This window comes from Cetorhinus maximus, chromosome 6, assembly GCF_964194155.1.
Source record: "Cetorhinus maximus chromosome 6, sCetMax3.hap1.1, whole genome shotgun sequence".
In the NCBI taxonomy this organism is placed as follows: domain Eukaryota; kingdom Metazoa; phylum Chordata; class Chondrichthyes; order Lamniformes; family Cetorhinidae; genus Cetorhinus; species Cetorhinus maximus.
Window position 1 is genome coordinate 103,122,231 of NC_135884.1, and position 18,087 is coordinate 103,140,317.

Genomic DNA, 18,087 nt, shown 5'->3' on the forward strand with positions numbered 1-18,087 from the left:
TGGTCAGCCACCGTCTACTTCAAGTTAGGCAGCTCCTGCCAAGTAACATGTTGACACAGCATGGTTCATCTGCTTCAATGGGTGCTTAGAGTCTCTGCTCAACAAGTGGATGGAATCCATCACATAAGGCAAACAAACAAAAAGAATGAATATGCCAACTCTTTGACTGGCAAGCTGGAATGCCAGGGCCATGTACACAGGACTGACAGCTGACTTGCAGCTGGTCAATAACACTTGCAAGACAGCTGCAATTGACATGGAACTTGATAGGCTCAACATCGGCATAACATCTCTTACAAGAGACCAGACTCGCAGAGAATGGATTACTGAAAGGAAAACATTACACATTCATCTGGCAGAGTAAGAGTTCAGAGGAAACGTATGAGCAAGGTGTAGCCTTCACTGTAAAGAACTCCTTACTCTTGATGATAGAACCCCCCCCACAAATGGTTCAAAACATTTTCTCTCCATCCATCTCTCAACTCAAACTGGGCCAGTTAACCTGACTCGGCCATCACTGCCAAGGAAAGATAAATGACGGACAGAGACTACTTGAGCTTTGCTGCTACCATGAGCTTTGTGTAACTAACACCTTCTTTCAGAACCATTCCACAAAGTGTCCTGGAGGCATCCAAAGTCAGGGCATTGGCACCAACTGGATCTGACCACCAGCAGACATGACTCTCTGAACAGCATTCTTAACACATGCAGCTACCATAGTGCTATGATACAGATCACTCCCTGATGTGCATTGAAGCTTTATCACTCAAAGCGGAAAGGCTATCCTTGTACCAATGTCAGCCATACTGCCTACCCAGAAAAAAAACAATAGTTCCACGGCTCGATTGAACAGGCACATTCTACGGTATTCCCACACAGAATGTGGAAACAAAATGGAACATACTTCAAAATACCATCTGTAATATTGCACTCTCAACATATGGGAAACAAGAGCCGGAAAATGCTGATTGGTTCAAGGCTAGCATCTCTATGATGGAACCTGTCATTGAAGCCCAAGTGTTCCGTTAATTACAAGAGATATCCGAGCAAGAAAACTCTGAATGCACTAAGAGTCGCTCCAAGTAAAGTCCAATAGGCTGCTAGGTGGTCCACCAATTACTACTTGTTACAACTCTGCCAGATTAGCCAGATGTCCTTTAACACAGGGAATGTCAGGGGCATGTATGAAGGGATCAAAAAGGCAACAGGTGCATCAGCAAAGAAAATGACCCCAATGCAGTCATCACTGACTGCAAATAAACAGTTGGAGAGATGGGTGGAATATTACCCTGTGTTGTACCCTGGGGAGAACAGTGTCACCAAAGAAGATCTAGACATCATAGAAAGCCCGCTTTAACAGCAGAGCTGGATATCGAGTGGAGGAGCTTAGAAAAACGACTGACTCACTTGACAAAGGCAAAGCTCTGGACATCTGGATAATCTAGCAGAGTTGTAACAAATAGTCGTTGGCGGACCACCTAGCAGCCTGTTGGACTTTACTTGGAGCGACTCTTAGTGCATTCAGAGTTTTCTTGCTCGGATATCAAACCCACAGCGGAGGCGCTTAGCAAAGCTACTGACTCGCTTGACAAAGGCAAAGCTCCAGATGCTGATGCTATACTGTCTGAACTCATCAAGCACAGGAAACCGGAACTCCTGCAGCATCTCTGTCTCTGCTGGAGGGAGGGTGCAGTGATGCAAAGATTGTGACCCTATACAAGATCAAGGGTGACCGCAACAATTGCAACAAATATCAAGGCATTTCCCTGCTTAGCATCGTGGGATAAGTATTTGCCAATGTTGTCCTTGTCAGACTGCAGATCTCAACTGAACTCACCTCTCCCAAATCCCAGTGTAGTTTCAGAACAGCAAGATCTACAATGATCTTGTCAGTCCAGCAGCTGCAAGAGAAATGCTGTGAACAAAGGAGACTACTATATATTGCCTTCATCGATCTCACTAAGGTATTTGACCATGTGAACAGAGGCAGTCTATTTAAGGTGCTGGAGGAAACTGGCTACCTGCCGAAGCTGCTCAATGTGACCTTCGCTTTCCATGACAACATGACGGGTAAGATCAGCTATGAAGGGGCAAAATCAGAACCTTTTGAGATCCACAGTGGGGTCAAACAGAGTTGCTTTCTGGCACCGACACTCTTTAGCATATTCCTCTCTTTAGCATATTCCTCTCTTTGCTACTGCCATGTGCCTTCAAGTCATCTATAGAGGGCATCTACTTACATACCAGAGCTGACAAAGCTGTTCAGCCTTGCTCTCCTAAGATCCAAGAGAAAAGTATGCCCAGTCCTGATCAGAGAGTTGCTCTACACTGACAATGCTGCACTAACATTTCATACTGAGGAACACCTGCAGTGGCAAATGGACAGAGTCTCTCACACATGTAAAGAGTTTGCTTTGATCATCACCATCAGGAAGCCAAATGTCATGGTTCAGGTTGTTGCCAGACCACCATCTACGAACATTGGCAATGCGACGCTGGAGGCTGTCAACAGCTTCACATATCTAGGCTCTACAATCACCAGCAATCTGTCATTTGATGCTGAAATCAACACACACATCGCAAAAGCTGCAGCTGTTATGCCCAAGCTAACAGGAAGTGTGGGGGGGAAAACAGCAACCTGACTAAGAACACCAAACTGAGAGTGTACTAAGCCTACATCCTCAGCATGCTCCTCTATAGTGGTGAGACCTGGACAACATATGCTAGCCAGGAGAAAAGGCTAAATAGTTTTCACCTTTGCTGTCTCAAACATATCCTCAGCATCTCTTGGCAGAACAGTTCACCAATTCAGAGGTCCTAGAGAGTTCTAATTCTATCAGCATACACTCATTGCTCAGCCAACAATATCTGCGCTGGCTTGGCCATGTTCATCAGATGGACGACAGCCATACAGCCAAAGATCATCTGTGTGGTGAACTGGCCACTGGGCCACAACCTTCTGACAGTCCTTACCTCTGCTAGAAGAACATCTGACAGCGGGATATGAAAATGATGGATATTGACACTGACAACCGGAAGACAGTTACTGACAGCTGTTGCATCTGGAGGCTGACTGTTTGGAAGGGCTTTGGAAGAGGTGAGCAAGGGCTCACAAACCAACGTTTTATGAGACGGAAGGCTGCCACAGAGTGAGGTGCCAGGGATAGATTAATTTTAAAAGCGGAACTTTTATATTTGAATGTATCAAAGACATACATTTTAATAGTTTATCTGACAAATATATTGGTCAATTTGTGAATCAATGAGTAGCTGATCAGGACATCTGTGCCCAAGATTGTGAAAATCAGACATCTGTGGGAGCTGGTGCTTTATACTACTGAAAAATTTCATAAAAATACTAAGCATATTTGCATAAAAATGTAATTAATTGTCAATCACCATAACTGGCAATTAGTTATTTTAAGATTTCTACATTTGAAGTAAGATAGACTTTAAAAGCTGGTTATAATTATGTAGCATTTTAAAAAACTTAACCCTCTATATTAAGCAAAAGACTTCCCTCAACAGCAGGTGGATTCCAACCACATATTTGCACCATTACTAAGACTGGCTATTTCTGCATGGGTAACATCACCTGATTCAGTCCCCGTCTTAGTTCAATTGCTGCTAAAACCCTCATCCAAATCCCATTCACCCATGCTCGCCAACCTACATTGGTTCCTGGTTAAGCAATACCTTGATTTTAAGGCTTTCATCCTAGTTTTTAAATTCCTCCGTGGCCTTACCTCCCCCTATCTCTGTAATTTCATGTCCCACAACCCTCCAAAGTATCTGCACTTCTCTATTTCTGATTTCTTGAGTGTCCTTGATTTTAATCTCACCACCATTGGTGGCCATGCCTTCAGGTGGCAAGGCCCAAGGCTCTGGGATTCACTCCCTACACATTTCTTTCATGTTTTCTTAAAACCTATCCCTTTGATCAAGTGTTTGGTCATCTGCAGTAATACCTCCTTCTGTGGTTCAGTGTCAAATTTTGCTTTATAATGCTGTGAAGCGCCTTGGGACATTTTACTACTTTAAAGGCGCTATATAAATACAAGTTATTATTGGTTCTCCACAATGACTCAGTCTGGAGTTGGGATATCTTGCTAATTAAGTGAATACAAGTAACTGCAGCTGCTTGTAAACTTACAGCCAATTTGAGAGCAACTATAACATAAATCTGATTCTTGGTCTGAAGAAACAGGCAAAAAAATTACTTTTTTTTCAGATTATCTTTTTTTAAATAAATGTAACAAAATGGGAACTTCAGGATAACAAATTGACAGACATACGCAGGCTGTTATTATGTATATTTGCAAATCTCCTATGGTGATAGTCACTTCAAATTATCAAAACAGAATTGTTATACCATTGAATATGCAAAGTATTATCAGGGTCCATTGTGACTGAATAAATCAAACTCCACTTTTGTAACAAGGAATTGTGAAATTACAACATCAGTGCTTTGGGCATCAACCATTTATTATTGTAAAAAACTGCATGTCAGTTGTCTCGATTATGGATTTCTTTACCTACACATTTAATCTTTATTTTTCTTTTAATAAAGTCCAGGTGACATAAAAAGTTGGCAGGCAGTATACAGGGAACTCAGGTAAGTATGAGTTTAGCAGCTGTGACAAACAGGGTTTGTGGGGTTTAGCAGCATTTTGGCTGAGGTTCTGGAGAATGATAGCAGTCGGGGAGTTAAGGGCTTGGTTACAACAGGAAGGGACTGTGGAGATTGGTAGCTCTGGATGGTTGGACTATGTGGTTTGAATTGATTCCTGAGGTCTGTCAGTAGAGGGAAGGGAAGGGTGGTCCAAGGTTGACAGCTGAGGAAATGTGGGGTAGTTGGGGGGAGGGGGTGTTGCAGGGGAGCACCTCTGGAAGCATTGAGGAAGAACTGGAAGTGCCTGAAAATCAATTTTCCTTCCAATATTTACTTTGCTCTTCAATTTACAGCATAGTGATTAGGAACCAAAAACATCTATTATCTTAAAAAACATGGAAGTTGGATTTAAGGCCAGCAGTAAAGAAGGGCTTTAAATGTTTACATAACAATGACACAACTCAATATTTGAATATTTACAATAACTACTGGCACTATTAGATTAGAGTTACCAAGTATTTTTTTTAAACAGTGGTTCTGAGTGGAGTTGATCCAAATCTGAAGGTTTGTTCACATCAACCATTCTGAAAACCTGAAATTTCCAAAATGCCATCTGTAGATTAATGCAGTTTTACCAAACCAAAGTGGCTGAAAGTGTATGCGATTGTAAACTCAAGTGAAACTTGAATGAGACACAGTACAGTTATTAGACTGCAATTTTTGATTTGAGTGAGACACCAAAGCAAGAGAGTCCAAAAATGATTAACAGTTACAAAAGGTTCCCCCTTCCAGTTTAAAGCTTTCACAATTTATCAAATACATACGAAGGAATCTGGGGCTTAAGTATCGGTCTTTCCTGGCTCATAAAATATTTAATCTCTCATTCCAAAGTCAAGTAATTCCACTTAACCAACTGTTCATAGAAAGAGCTCAACATCAAGGCAGCATTTGACTGAGTATGGCACCAAGGAGCTCAAGCAAAACAGAAGTCACTGAGGATCCTAGGGATCCAGTAGTTGAAGTCACATGTTGCACAGAAGACGGTTGCAATTATCAGAGGCCAATGAGTGCCCAGGATATCACTACACAGGTTTCACATAAGTATCCTCAACCCAACAATTTTTTAACTGCTTCTTCAATTACCTTCCTTCCATCATGAGTCAAGGAGCAGGGTTCTTCAGTATGGATTCCACACTGTTTAGCTCCATGCGGGTCTGCAGCAGAACATGGATAATATCTACCCACAGGCTGAAAAGTAGCACTTAATATTTATGGTACTGTAAGTGTCAGGTCAGGACTCTCTCAGACAAGTGAAATCCCCACCATTTTCTTTGACCTTCAATTATAGAGTCCTCAGCCATCAATAATTTTAAATTCATTAGTGGGATGTGGGTGTCACTGGCTAGGCCAGCATTTATTGACCATCCTTAATTGCCCTTGAGGTGGTGGTGGTGAGCTGCCTTCTTGAACCGCTGCAGTCCATGTGGTGTAGGTACACCCACAGTGCTGTTAGGGAGGGAGTTCCAGGATTTTGACCTAGCAACAGTGAAGGAACAGCAATATATTTCCAAGTCAGGATGGTGAGTGGCTTTGAGGGGAATTTCCAGGTGGTGGTGTTCCCATGTGTCTGCTACTCTTGTTCTTCTAGGCGGTAGCAGTTGTGGGTATGGTAGGTGCTGTCTAAGGAGTCTTGGTGAGTTCCTGCAGTGCATCTTGTAGACGGTACATACTGCTGCCACCTGTGCACCAGTAGTGAAGGGAATGAATGCTTGTGGATGGGCGCCAATCAAGCAGGTTGCTTTGTCCTGGGCAGTGTCAAGCTTCTGGACTATTGTTGGAGCTGCACTCATTCAGGCAAGTCGAGAGTATTCCATCACACTCCTGCCTTGTGCCTTGTAGATGGTGGACAGGCTTTGAGGAGTCAGGAGGTGAGTTACTCACCACAGAATTCCGAGTCTCTGGCCTATTCTTGTAGCCACAGTATTTATATGGCTAGTCCAGTTCAGTTTCTGATCAATGGTAACCCCCAGGATGTTGATAGTGGGGGATTCAGTGATGGTAATGCTATTCAATGTCAAGGGGTGATGGTTAAATTATCACTTGTTGGAGGTGGTCATTGCCTGACACTTGTGTGGCGCAAACGTTACTTGCCACTTGTCAACCCAAGCCTGGATGTTGTCCAGGTCTTGCTGCGTTTGGACATGGACTGCCTCAGACTGGTTGTCAGAGGTCAACATCTTGGGGGGTCGTCATTGAATAGGGCAGAGGCTGGGGCTTCGATGAGTGGCTCACCTCCTGACTCTTCAAAATTTCTCCTCCTTTTGAAGGCTCAGGTCAGGATGTGTGATTGAACATTCACTACATGCCTCCAAAGGTGAAGCTGTAACATTTAAGGAATTCTGCAACACTCAGTACAGAGAAAACATAGAAAATGTCAGATAGAATTTGTAAAGAAAGAAAAATGTTGACCCTTCATCAGAACTAGGCACAGCAGTTTGCTTAATTAATGCCTCTGCCACTGGACTCAATATCCATCCCCTTCACCACTACAGCACTATGACTGCAGTAAATGAACTACAGGATGCATTGCAGCAACTCACCAAGGTTACTTTAACAGTACTTTCCCTCCTCTCTGACCTTTACACCAAATAGGAAGAGAGCAGCAATTTGTGGAAACACCACCACCTCCAAGTTAACCTACAAGTCACACACTATCCTGAGTTGGAGCCAAATCACTTTTCCTGCATCATCAGCGGGCCAATATCCTGTGAGTTCCCTTCAAAGGCTTTCTATCATCTACAAGGCTCATGTCAGGAACGTTGGAAAACTTAACACTTTCACAACATCTCAAGAAGCTCAACATCATCCAGGACAGAACTGTTCATTTCACTGGCGTCTGTGACACTGGATTCAAGATCCACTCTCTCCACCGCCAACACACTGTGGTTCCAGTAAGTAGGATAAGCAGGATGTATTACAAGTTACTTTGACAACACCTCCTTCCCCTGCAGCCAAGACGAGCAAAAGGAGTAATGTTGTGGAAACACCATCGCCTCTCCAAGTTCTCTTCCTAAATCAACCTGGCTTATATGCTTTTCCTTGATTATCACTGGCTTGAAATATCCTAGCTAGCATCATTGTGGAAGCACCATCACAAGGGCTCCCAGCAGCTCAAGGAGGCCAACCACCATATCTCAGGGAAACTAGGAATAGGCCTTAATGAGACTTTGCTAGCATCTGGAAAATGTAGAAAACAACTTTTCAAAATATGAATCTTTTCATGCACAGTTTGCAGCCAAACCATTTCCATTGATAAACGTTACAAAGAAAAAAGTATGAAGAACGTTGCTGAATTCTCTGAATTTCTGGAATAAAAAATATTTTTAATTTGTGGTTTTAGTATAGAAAATGTTACCACAGTCCTTAAAGGATTAAGAACAATCCCAAAATCTGAAAACTAGCAAGCTTAATTTTTGCACAAGCTTACTGCTTGCAAGAATATTGTGTCATTAATTTGAATGGCATTTCAGAGGTCTCAAAAGTACCAGCAAAACGTATGGGGCTCAGCGCCTTACTTGGATGATCCTAGCTCCTTTATGAGTCTGTATCACAACCAAAGGGAATATATTATATACATATGTATATTTTTAAATAACAGCAATAGCTTACTCTAATAATGGCATACAATTCCTTATTTTTATGGGACAAGAAAGTGTGAAGGTGCTAAATATATGCTGGTCTTAAAAATAACCCTTACCAAGTCTTCATAGCACTAAATTTTTTTGCAATATTATTGCAACTTAAATTAAGAGATACATTATAATTTTATGAATTTTCTTTACCAGGTAGCTATCACAGAAGTAGGAATCACTCCTGACGTTTTGTGGAAATGTAACATGGTTGGTGACTACATTCTCTAACAACTTTGGAAATGAGTTTGCTTAAGTTACTTTTCACTTTGCTAAATTTCTGGCTCATGTAAGCCAAATTTGGGTAATATTTGGAACTTCTCATTGCCCAACGCATCAGGACAAGACCAAGATATATTCGTAATGGAGAAATCAAATCAGTTTTAAGCCTGTGGTACAAGTTTACATTAAGGTATTGAAGGGTCAGACTTCGTTACTAGTTTATAGATAAAAGGAGAGATGATTTATTTCTTGCATAGTATATGTTTCACCTCAGCTTGAGCCTGCAGGAAAAACAGGTAACAAACTCAAAAGTTAACCCATGTTGCTCTTATCCCCTCCTCCCCCAAGGAAAATTATGGAGAAATGTTGACAAAAAAACCTGCAATCAAACTAGTCAGTGAAGAACAGTTTAGACTTAATTATATATCAAATTGTGTTTAGTTCTAAGGCAATTGGTGTGTATTAACCAGGGATTCACTTGTGCCCCTATAAATAGGCACCGACTTAAATCTGTAATTGCTGGTTTAAGAGGAGCTTGCTTGCAATCTGTAACTGTAAATAAATGCTTATAAAAGGATATAAAGATTGGCTCCAGTAATATCCTTCACCAACTAGCTTTCTGGATTACAACGTATACCACCAGAATGCCTTTCTCACATCAGTTTTGCTCAAAAAGTTAAATCCAATGCATATGTTTAATTCTATTTGATTCCTTTAAAAAGGAGCAACTCTTGCCCCCATTTGGCAACTCTGTGATTCATCATGCAGTGTAAACAATTGCTCATAACATCAATCCTGACATCATAACCGCTGCTCCCATTTTCTTCAGCCAGCAAGAGCTGGTAATGGTTTTGCTTTTATCATTTACAGCTCCTCTCTTCCCAAGGTAAAAGGAAAATACTGCGGATGCTGGAAATCTGAAACAAAAACAGAAAACGTTGGAAAAACTCAGCAGGTCTAGCAGCATCTTGGAGAGAGAAAAACAGAGTTAACATTTCGAGTCCGCATGACTCTTCTTCAGAGCTGAAGAGAAGGGGAAATGTGATGAAATTTATACTGTTTAAGGGGGGTGGAGCAGGTGAAGCTGGATAGAAGGCCTGAGATGGGTAGTAATACAGGAGAGATTGGAAAAAATGTCATAAACTAAAGGACAAAGGGAGTATTAATGGTAGCAGCAAGGGCTAAAAAAGGTGCTGTTGGTGGCGTAAAGGTAAGAAAGCAGAATGTGATAATAGCAGGACAAGGGTAGCACTGCGTGAAAGAACATTGAACTATCAGCACCTTTTTTTAGCCCTTACCACTATCATTAACACTCCCTTTGTCCTTTAGTTCATGGCATCTTTGTCAATCTTTCCTTTGTCCCCACCTATCGTTGGCCTTCTATTCAGCTTCACCTGCTCTACCCCCCTTAAATAATATAAATTTCATCACATTTCCACTTCTCTTCAGCTCTGGTACGGGTTCAAAACGTTAACTCTGTTTCTCTCTCCACAGATGCTGCTAGACCTGCTGAGTTTTTCAAGAATTTTCTGTTTTTGTTCCTCTCTACCCAAGTTACTTTTTCTTTACTTATCTCATTACCACCTGCTTGTGCCTTGCACCATCATCCCTTTTGTTACTTATGCACCCCTGCCTTCCACCCTATCGCAGGTCTTCCCTTTTGTTGTTTCCTCCCCTCCTGCTTTTTCGTATCTCTGGACTTGCTTAAAACCTATTACATCTCTAACACGTTTCAGTGCTGATGAAAGATCATTAAACTGAAACATTAATGTTGTTTCTCTCTCCAAAGATGCTGTCTGAGCTGCTGAGTATTTCCAAGAATTTTTGTTTTTATTATGACATTAGTAATGTTTTTCTTGACCAATAACTTTGCTCTTGATAACATATAACTCTGGTGCTGACCATTTCTCTGGTCAGCTCAACAAATATTTTGGTAGTATCCTTTTTAACAATAAAATTATAAGTTAGGTTTAATTACTTACCGTCGTCAAGTGTGATATCCTGCAGGCCAATGGCTTGAAAAGGCAACTCACTATCCTCTGGTTCTTGTTTAATGTTCATGGATGCTCTCTCTGGTGTTGAAAATGGCAATGCATCGCACACATTATGATGTGTCAATGGAGGAGGTGCTGATAGACTTCCTAAACTTGTACTATGTAGCTGTGGTGAGGTTTGTCCAGAGTGTGGAGAATGTCCCAAAGAGTGAGCTGCTGTTGGAGATGGTGATGAAGGTGGACCTGGATTTGGAGAACAGTATATTTGCTGCATTTGTTGACATCCAAGGTTGATTTGAAGTGGACCAGCTACATCAGGCTGATAGGATAATTTTTCATATCTCTGGCTAGGAACAGAGTTCATGGGAAGACCTGGCTGTCCATTATACATCATGTTAGATTGCATAGGCTGATAAGAAGGCCTGATAGGTGGAGCTGGTGCTGGGAAGGACTGGTGACCCAAGGAAGGCATATTGGGACATTCCGAACCTGGACTAATGCTTCTTCCTGATAGGTGTGGCATGCATGTTACTGATGGAGAAATCATTGCTGCATATGTTTGTGGCATTGGAGGGCCGAGGTTCCTCTGTGAAGCAGGTGCCAAATTTTCATGAAGGTGGCCAGTATCTGAGGAAGGCAGCTGAGACCCAACTTGATGCAGACCAGATACACTAGCAGTGTGTGCAACAGGCATTGGAAGGGTAGGAATGGCAGGCAGTTCTATCTCATCAGTATGCTCCCGTTTGATTAAAACTGTGAAGAAAAAGAAAATACAAATTAAGTGAAGGTGTATATAATGACATGTGCCATTAATGCATCAATGCACCCCAGCTTCTCACCATTTTTGCTGGTGCCATAGTGTCAGGTTGGGGTATGGTATTTCAGGCATCAACTCATCTGAGCTGGCTAACATCCAAGTCAGAAGGCTGTGGGCTCAAGCCTTATTGCAGGACTTGAGTACACAATCTGACACTTCAATGCAGTACAGAATGAGTAATGCATTTTCAAAAGCACAGTTATTCAGCTGAAATGTTAAACAGAGGCCCTGCCTGACTGCTCTGGTGGTTCACAAGGACATAAAGATCCCATGACATTATTTGATGAGGAGTGAAAATTTCTCCTCTGGAACAAATGAACAATAGAACAATTAGTATTCATTTTATTGCTGTTTAGGGAATCTAGCTGCTCACAGTATGACTGCCACATTGTCTGAGATAACAACACTTTAAAAAGTGAATTCTTGAATATGAAGTTTTACAGGATAAGAAAGATGTATTTATAAAGCACTTTATGACAAGTATTTTTTTCTGATTATTGGCAGTCCCCAGAACCATATCCAATTTAGTAGCAGTGATCGTAAACAAGGAGAATTAACTAGCTCTGCAAACAGAAGGTATCAGACTGAACGTGATTATTCCATCTTGTAAACATCCACACAAATTTATACTAAGGTGCCAATGGACAGAGATCAGGACTCTTGATTCCTGCCCAATTTTTCTCTTCCTTAGCCCACATCCTTACTTTGATCAGTGAATTCAGCACAAACCAGGGACCAAATCTCTTGACCTCTGGCTCTGGATCATACAAGGTAGCACTTTTATCCATCAAGTCATCAATGGTGAAGTGTTAACATTAAGCATAACAATATAAACTACACTACTTCTTAAGTAGAACTTTATGGGGATATTTTTTCCTCTTTTAGAAACGGATTTAAAAACCTGAAATTACATTCACTGTAATTACTGTTTGGCTCCTGCATTCTTTTTTATTATAACACAAAGCAGTCTAATCAAAAGTGTAGCTCAGCAGTATAGTGCTCACCCATTAAGAAGACATCTGCTTAATACATGCACACAGCTGCAGAATGCACCTGCTTTTCATGCCAACTCTGTCCCACAACTTATGAACATAATCTTAAACTGGGGCCACAAGATTTCAAACTATTCCTATCTAAACTGCATATACATTGCTAATATTTGTTAATATAATGAAAACAGGGCAAAAATTAACAATGTAGGACATTTGAGAGTATTGTTTACATACCCCCATGGCAGAATTGCAAAGTGTCAAGTACAGGAGGACGACTCAAAGGGATGAAAGGTTGTATTTAAAGTTGCTTAAATTTTAGTTTCTTGATTTGAGCTTTTAACTGTGGAAGTTAAAATCATTCCATAATCATGTTACTTCGCCTAATTTTTTTTCAGTAGAATTTATCAATCGGTAAAGGGATAAAACAGCTATTGTGCAATTAGCAACCAAGAGAAATTCTAAATTAAGTCATATTTTGCAGTGCAGCCAGGTGGTATCACAAAATTTGGAACATGGGTAGTCTTGTCTCCATTAAAACATATCGAATAGTTTGTGACAAATGTTAACAGCTGCTTTCAACATCTCCACTCAACTTTGAAGGTATAAGTACAATCACTTAAACCACTTCTACTGCTCCATTTAATAGTTTCATATTCACTAGTTTAATTGTTTTGATACTTTAAAATTAAGTTCCTTTTCTTGTGCAAGTTTATGAATCTACGTTTACAAATGACTCCAAGTATTTTAGAAACAAATGCCTTTCCTGTCTCATTGAAATACAAATAAAAGTTCCCAATTATAGTTTTACAGAAAGCTTAATGCACAATTTTTTGAAAGCACATGAATGGATCTTCCATGGTATTGCTCATTTGGTTGGAGGATATGTTTCGTTGTAATAACAGCAAGGCTACACCATGTAATGCATAACTATTTATAATATGCTTGATGTTCTGCACCATTGCTCAAAAGGAAGGAAAATATATCTTTATTCTTATAATTTTAATAAAAAGTCAGTGCACAGTCCAATCCTAATTCAGTCATGCACTTGGAAATATATCATCTGGCAAACTTTGTCTCTTGTATCCATAAACTGTACATTTTATACTAAATTATTTGTCTTTGCTTTAGGTCTCCTGTCAAAAAGATATTGCAAATTACCCTCCTGGCTACCAACACAAATTCTTTGATTGCATTTGTAACTCAAGAAAAAGCTGCCATATTTTCATAAGCTGGTAAAATGCTGTAAAAACAAGCTATTTTACAGGTTTTTCAGAATTTAGAAGGTTTGAAAACAATGATGACAAGATGCAATGTGTAAATGTTCTGTGCCATGTAGGTTCTTTCATGTAATTCCTTGAAAAGTTTCTCATGTTTAAGAGGTAAACTAACAAAGACATCAAAACAGGAGGAATGTGCCTTTCCCAAAAGGAAAGGAAATCAAAGCAAATGCATGAATTTGTTAACAGTCAAACACGTGATCTTGCAGGCTTGCAGTTAAGCTGACTTCTTATTTTCTGTGACAGAGTGGTTTTTAAATAGCACCGGAGCAAGGGAGAGTAAATAATTTCTGAAAATGCAATGAAAAATAGCTTCACTTTGAAAGAGGACTAACTTTGTGGTATCATTTTTAGCCAGTTTCTAAAATAAACCAATTCTTAAAACCGATGATTTGAGACAAGTAACCAAAAAGGCTTGGCTGCTTTACTTCAAATGCTCAGATGACAGCTCAAGCCTACACATTTCACACTGCTTTCCCATTGCTTTGTGTGCCATACGCCCACACGTACACTGTTGTTAGCGACAAACAATTTGCGACAAGTTCAAGCCTTAGCTTCTGCCAGTTTAGCAGAAGACCGTGGTTTACAGATAATAACTGGCTGCTGCTCAGCAGTACAACAAGCCACTTCCTGCCAACACCTGTCCTGATCCATCATTGGTCCGCTGAACATTTCTTGCAATGAAAACAGGAAACATATAAAGTGGGCTGTGTTACGATCACTCGGCTTTGGTGAAATATCTCATTATTTAACAGCTCTACGGCAATACTATAGCTAAACATTATAATCACAAACAGGGGAGTTTAATACTCTATTGGCTGGAAAGGAGCAGGGGTACAGTTAAAAAATTGAGCTCCCCATTTCCTGCCAATTCCCTACTTTATGTTGCTGATTTAAGTGGAGGGTGAGTGAGGCTCCTGCCGGATTCCTGCGCGAGCCTCATTAGAAATTTAAATTGTGGTCCCATAACTTACATATGACCTCAATGGCATCTTTACTCATTCTTTGGATTAAAACAGGAAAACTCCTCCAGGTTCTGACACCAAGGTCCAGACTTCTTCATCTCTGGGTTCCCCACTCCCCAGCTGTGACACCCTTGCAACACCTCTCCCATCCTAACTTACCTCACTATCTGCAGCCTCTTTTTGTGATAGCAAGCTGATATTAGCTCATCACTACCCAACTCCGCCCCCTCCATTCCTCACATTTCTGAATATTTCAACGTTGCTCAAATTGGTTAATTGCAATAAGTTTAGTACTAGCTATCTTACTATTCAGAAGTGCTGTTTTGTCCATTGAGAATAACAAAAGGTTGGAAAGCAGCAATAAGGCAATACAATCAAGCAGTTTTCATAATTCACTCTATAAGAACAAAGCTCAAACTGGGTTACAACATCCAACTTTTAATTCTATACATTTTGATTTCTTTCCCCACAGGGGAACTTTCCCAGTTAAATTTATACCCTTTGTTGGTACTGATATTCTGACGAAGTTTTGCTGTGAAAACGTCATTACAAGAGTTTAGGGATGTAAAACATTCTTAGATGGATATTTATTGTGCCAGACAACTTTTCATTTAAAATTGAAAAGTGCTCCCAGTATGATTCAAGTTTATCCTAAGTGATACTGATCAAGGAAGTATTAAGTTTGAACCTTATTATGTACCATGTTAGCTAATTTCAGCAGAAACAATGGTGAGAGTGCTATAAATGGATTCAATATCTTTGCTTGAGATTAGAGGAAAACTGATAATTGGTCAGAATTCTTACTTCTGATCGTTATCCATTGACCCTCACTATAAGTACATATTGGCCGACAGCAGAATCTAGCTTGGCATTGAGGTCACCTGTCCTACCCAGTGGTCAAAGAGCCTACTGACACTCCCTGTTGCAGTTCATGAATAATAATTACCTGGCACTCTTTTGTACTTTGTCAAATGATTGAACATCAGCAAATAATTAACTCAGAAGAATAAGGGAGAAATTTGACATGAAAAATACATAATTTTTTTGGAAGGATAAATGATAAGCCTATTGGCTTTTCTCATCTGTAACCATCTAGTGGCTTTGTCTTCACTGCACACCTCCCATGTAGTGCAAAAAAAAATGGGCTTCTAGTAACCTTATCTTACAACTGCCTCACCAATAATTGGATGAGAATAAGACAGCAGTTTAAAAGAGCAGCTTAGCTACTCCCTTGAAATCCAGCCTATCCACATCATGGAAAATACTTTGTCATTTCTCAGATTTGACAAAAGGGGGGAGAACTAAACCACAGCATCAAATGTAAAATCCAACAGCCACTGATGGCAATTTAACTGTCAATTACGGCCACTTTTCTCTTCCTTCTCCCCTCCCTGTAAATATTTATCCCAGAACTCCAATTCCTTTAGAACAGAATTATGCACGAAGAGGCAAGATACAACGTGGTCAGCCTGACTTTTTAACATATGAACAAAATCTGCTGCAGTATTGCTTATCTAACTTGCACATGCATATGGTATCAGAATTTATTTTTAAAGGTGAATGAACAGCGCCAGAGTTCATTAGACATGGCTGTGTGAATTTTATTTCCATGAGCTTTTGCAAAGCTAGTTGCTACAACTGGGACGTTGCAATGGCATGGTGTCCTCTACAGGGCATCTGGGATCTGTGGTAACAGCACAAACAAATGCATCTTCTTAAAGCAATCAGATTGAAAATTTGTTAATGAACAGCACAGATGCTGAGTCAAGTGTAAAGTGGAATAGTGAATACAATCTCAAATCAGGTACAGAAAGTGAAATAAAATGGGGAATATAAGGTTGGATTGAGAGAGAGAGAGAGAGAGAGAGAGAGAAAAGAGCGAAGATAATGTGATTTATTTTTTTTTAAATCTTCAAAAACAATTAAAATCTAAATACCTGTAAAAGTAAATGTTTAATGTGTGAGAGAGATTGTTTGGTAGTAATCAAATAGTTAAAAAGACTAAAATGGACAAGCCCTAACATTGTTATTTTAGCCCACATAAGAACTAGGAGGAGTAGGCAAATCAGCCTCATGAGCCTGCCCCGCCATTCAAAAACGATCATGGCTGACCTCATTTTGGCCTCAACTCCAATTTTCCACCCTCTCCCCATAACCTTTCAAACGTTTACTAATTTAAAATCTGTCTATCTCCTCCTTAAATTTATTCAGTGTCCTGGCATCCATTGCACTCTGAGGGAGTGAATTCCACAGATTCACGACCCTTTGAGAAAAGTAATTCCTCCTCATCTCTGATTTAAATCTATCATCCCTTAGCCTAAAACTATGGCCTCTCGTTCTAGAACGCCCCACAAGGGGAAACATCCGCTCCACGTCTACTTTGTCTATACCCTTTAGTATCTTATATACCTCAATTAGATCTCCTCTCATCCTTCTAAAATCTAGCGAGTATAGGCCTAAACTGCTCAATCTCCCCTCTTAATACAAGCCCCGCATCTCTGGAATCAATCTAGTGAACTTCCTCTGAACCGCCTCCAATGCAACTACATCCTTCCTCAAGGGGGCCAAAACTGTGCACAGTACTCCAAGTGCAGTCTCACCAATGCCTTGTACAGTTGCAACAACACTTCCCTATTTTTATACTCTATTCCTTTAGCAATAAATGCCAAAATTCCATTTGCCTTCCTTATTACCTGCTGTACCTGCATACTAGCTTTCAGCGATTCATGCACGAGGACACCCAGATCCCTCCTGCACTGAAGCATTCTGAAGTTTCTCTCTATTTAAATAATAAGTCGCCTTTTTATTCTTCCGACCAAAATGGATAATCTCACACTTATCCACGTTAAACTCCATCTGCCAAATTTTGGCCCATTCACCTAACCTGTCCATATCCATTAGTAAATTTCTTATTTCTTCATTGCAACTTACTTTCCCACCTATTCTGGTGGCATCTGCAAATTTAGCTTTAGTACCTTCTATCCCTGAATCCAAGTCATTAATATAGATTGTAATTAGTTGGTCTATGACATCAGTACAGGAACTTCACACAATGCATTTGACTGGGAAGCCAGACAGTAATGTAGCGCTTGTGAAGCTTATGACAATGTGGGGTATCTCAGACATCCAGATTTTTGGATTTAACTGTGTACCTGTACTTGCCTGAAGTTGCTGTCCTTTTTGCGCAAAATTTGACAGTGGACGCCATCAGTCTGTTATTTTAACTGTAAATTCTGGCCCAATCTATTGAAAATGTAACTACATTTCCTAGTATAAGAAAAAAGCCTTAATATTGTAAGTCAATCATTTATTAAATATTCTCTTCTGGTCCTTCTTTTTTGCTTGAAAGTAGCAGCAATTACCATTTCATATGTCACAACTCAATGGATTGCTGCCAAACCAAATAGTCCAATTGCCAGTACATACAAAGAAATCAGGTTCTAAACTGTTGTGTAGAAAGAAAAATAACCACATATGCTGGAAATCATTGGGTGTCCTAATTTCTGCTGAACTCGTTAC

The 18,087-nt window shown here is 40.2% G+C and overlaps 1 protein-coding gene across 2 annotated transcripts in view; it reads right to left on the reverse strand.

Annotated features, from left to right (window-relative positions):
- The window catches only part of nfatc3a (nuclear factor of activated T cells 3a), a 165,484-nt gene that overhangs the window by 47,291 nt on the left and 100,106 nt on the right, over positions 1-18,087 (reverse strand). For both annotated transcript variants that reach the window (XM_078544226.1, XM_078544227.1), the window contains one exon: positions 10,506-11,270. In XM_078544226.1, the coding sequence (XP_078400352.1) occupies positions 10,506-11,270 (765 nt within the window). The remainder of the gene's footprint in view (positions 1-10,505; positions 11,271-18,087) is intronic.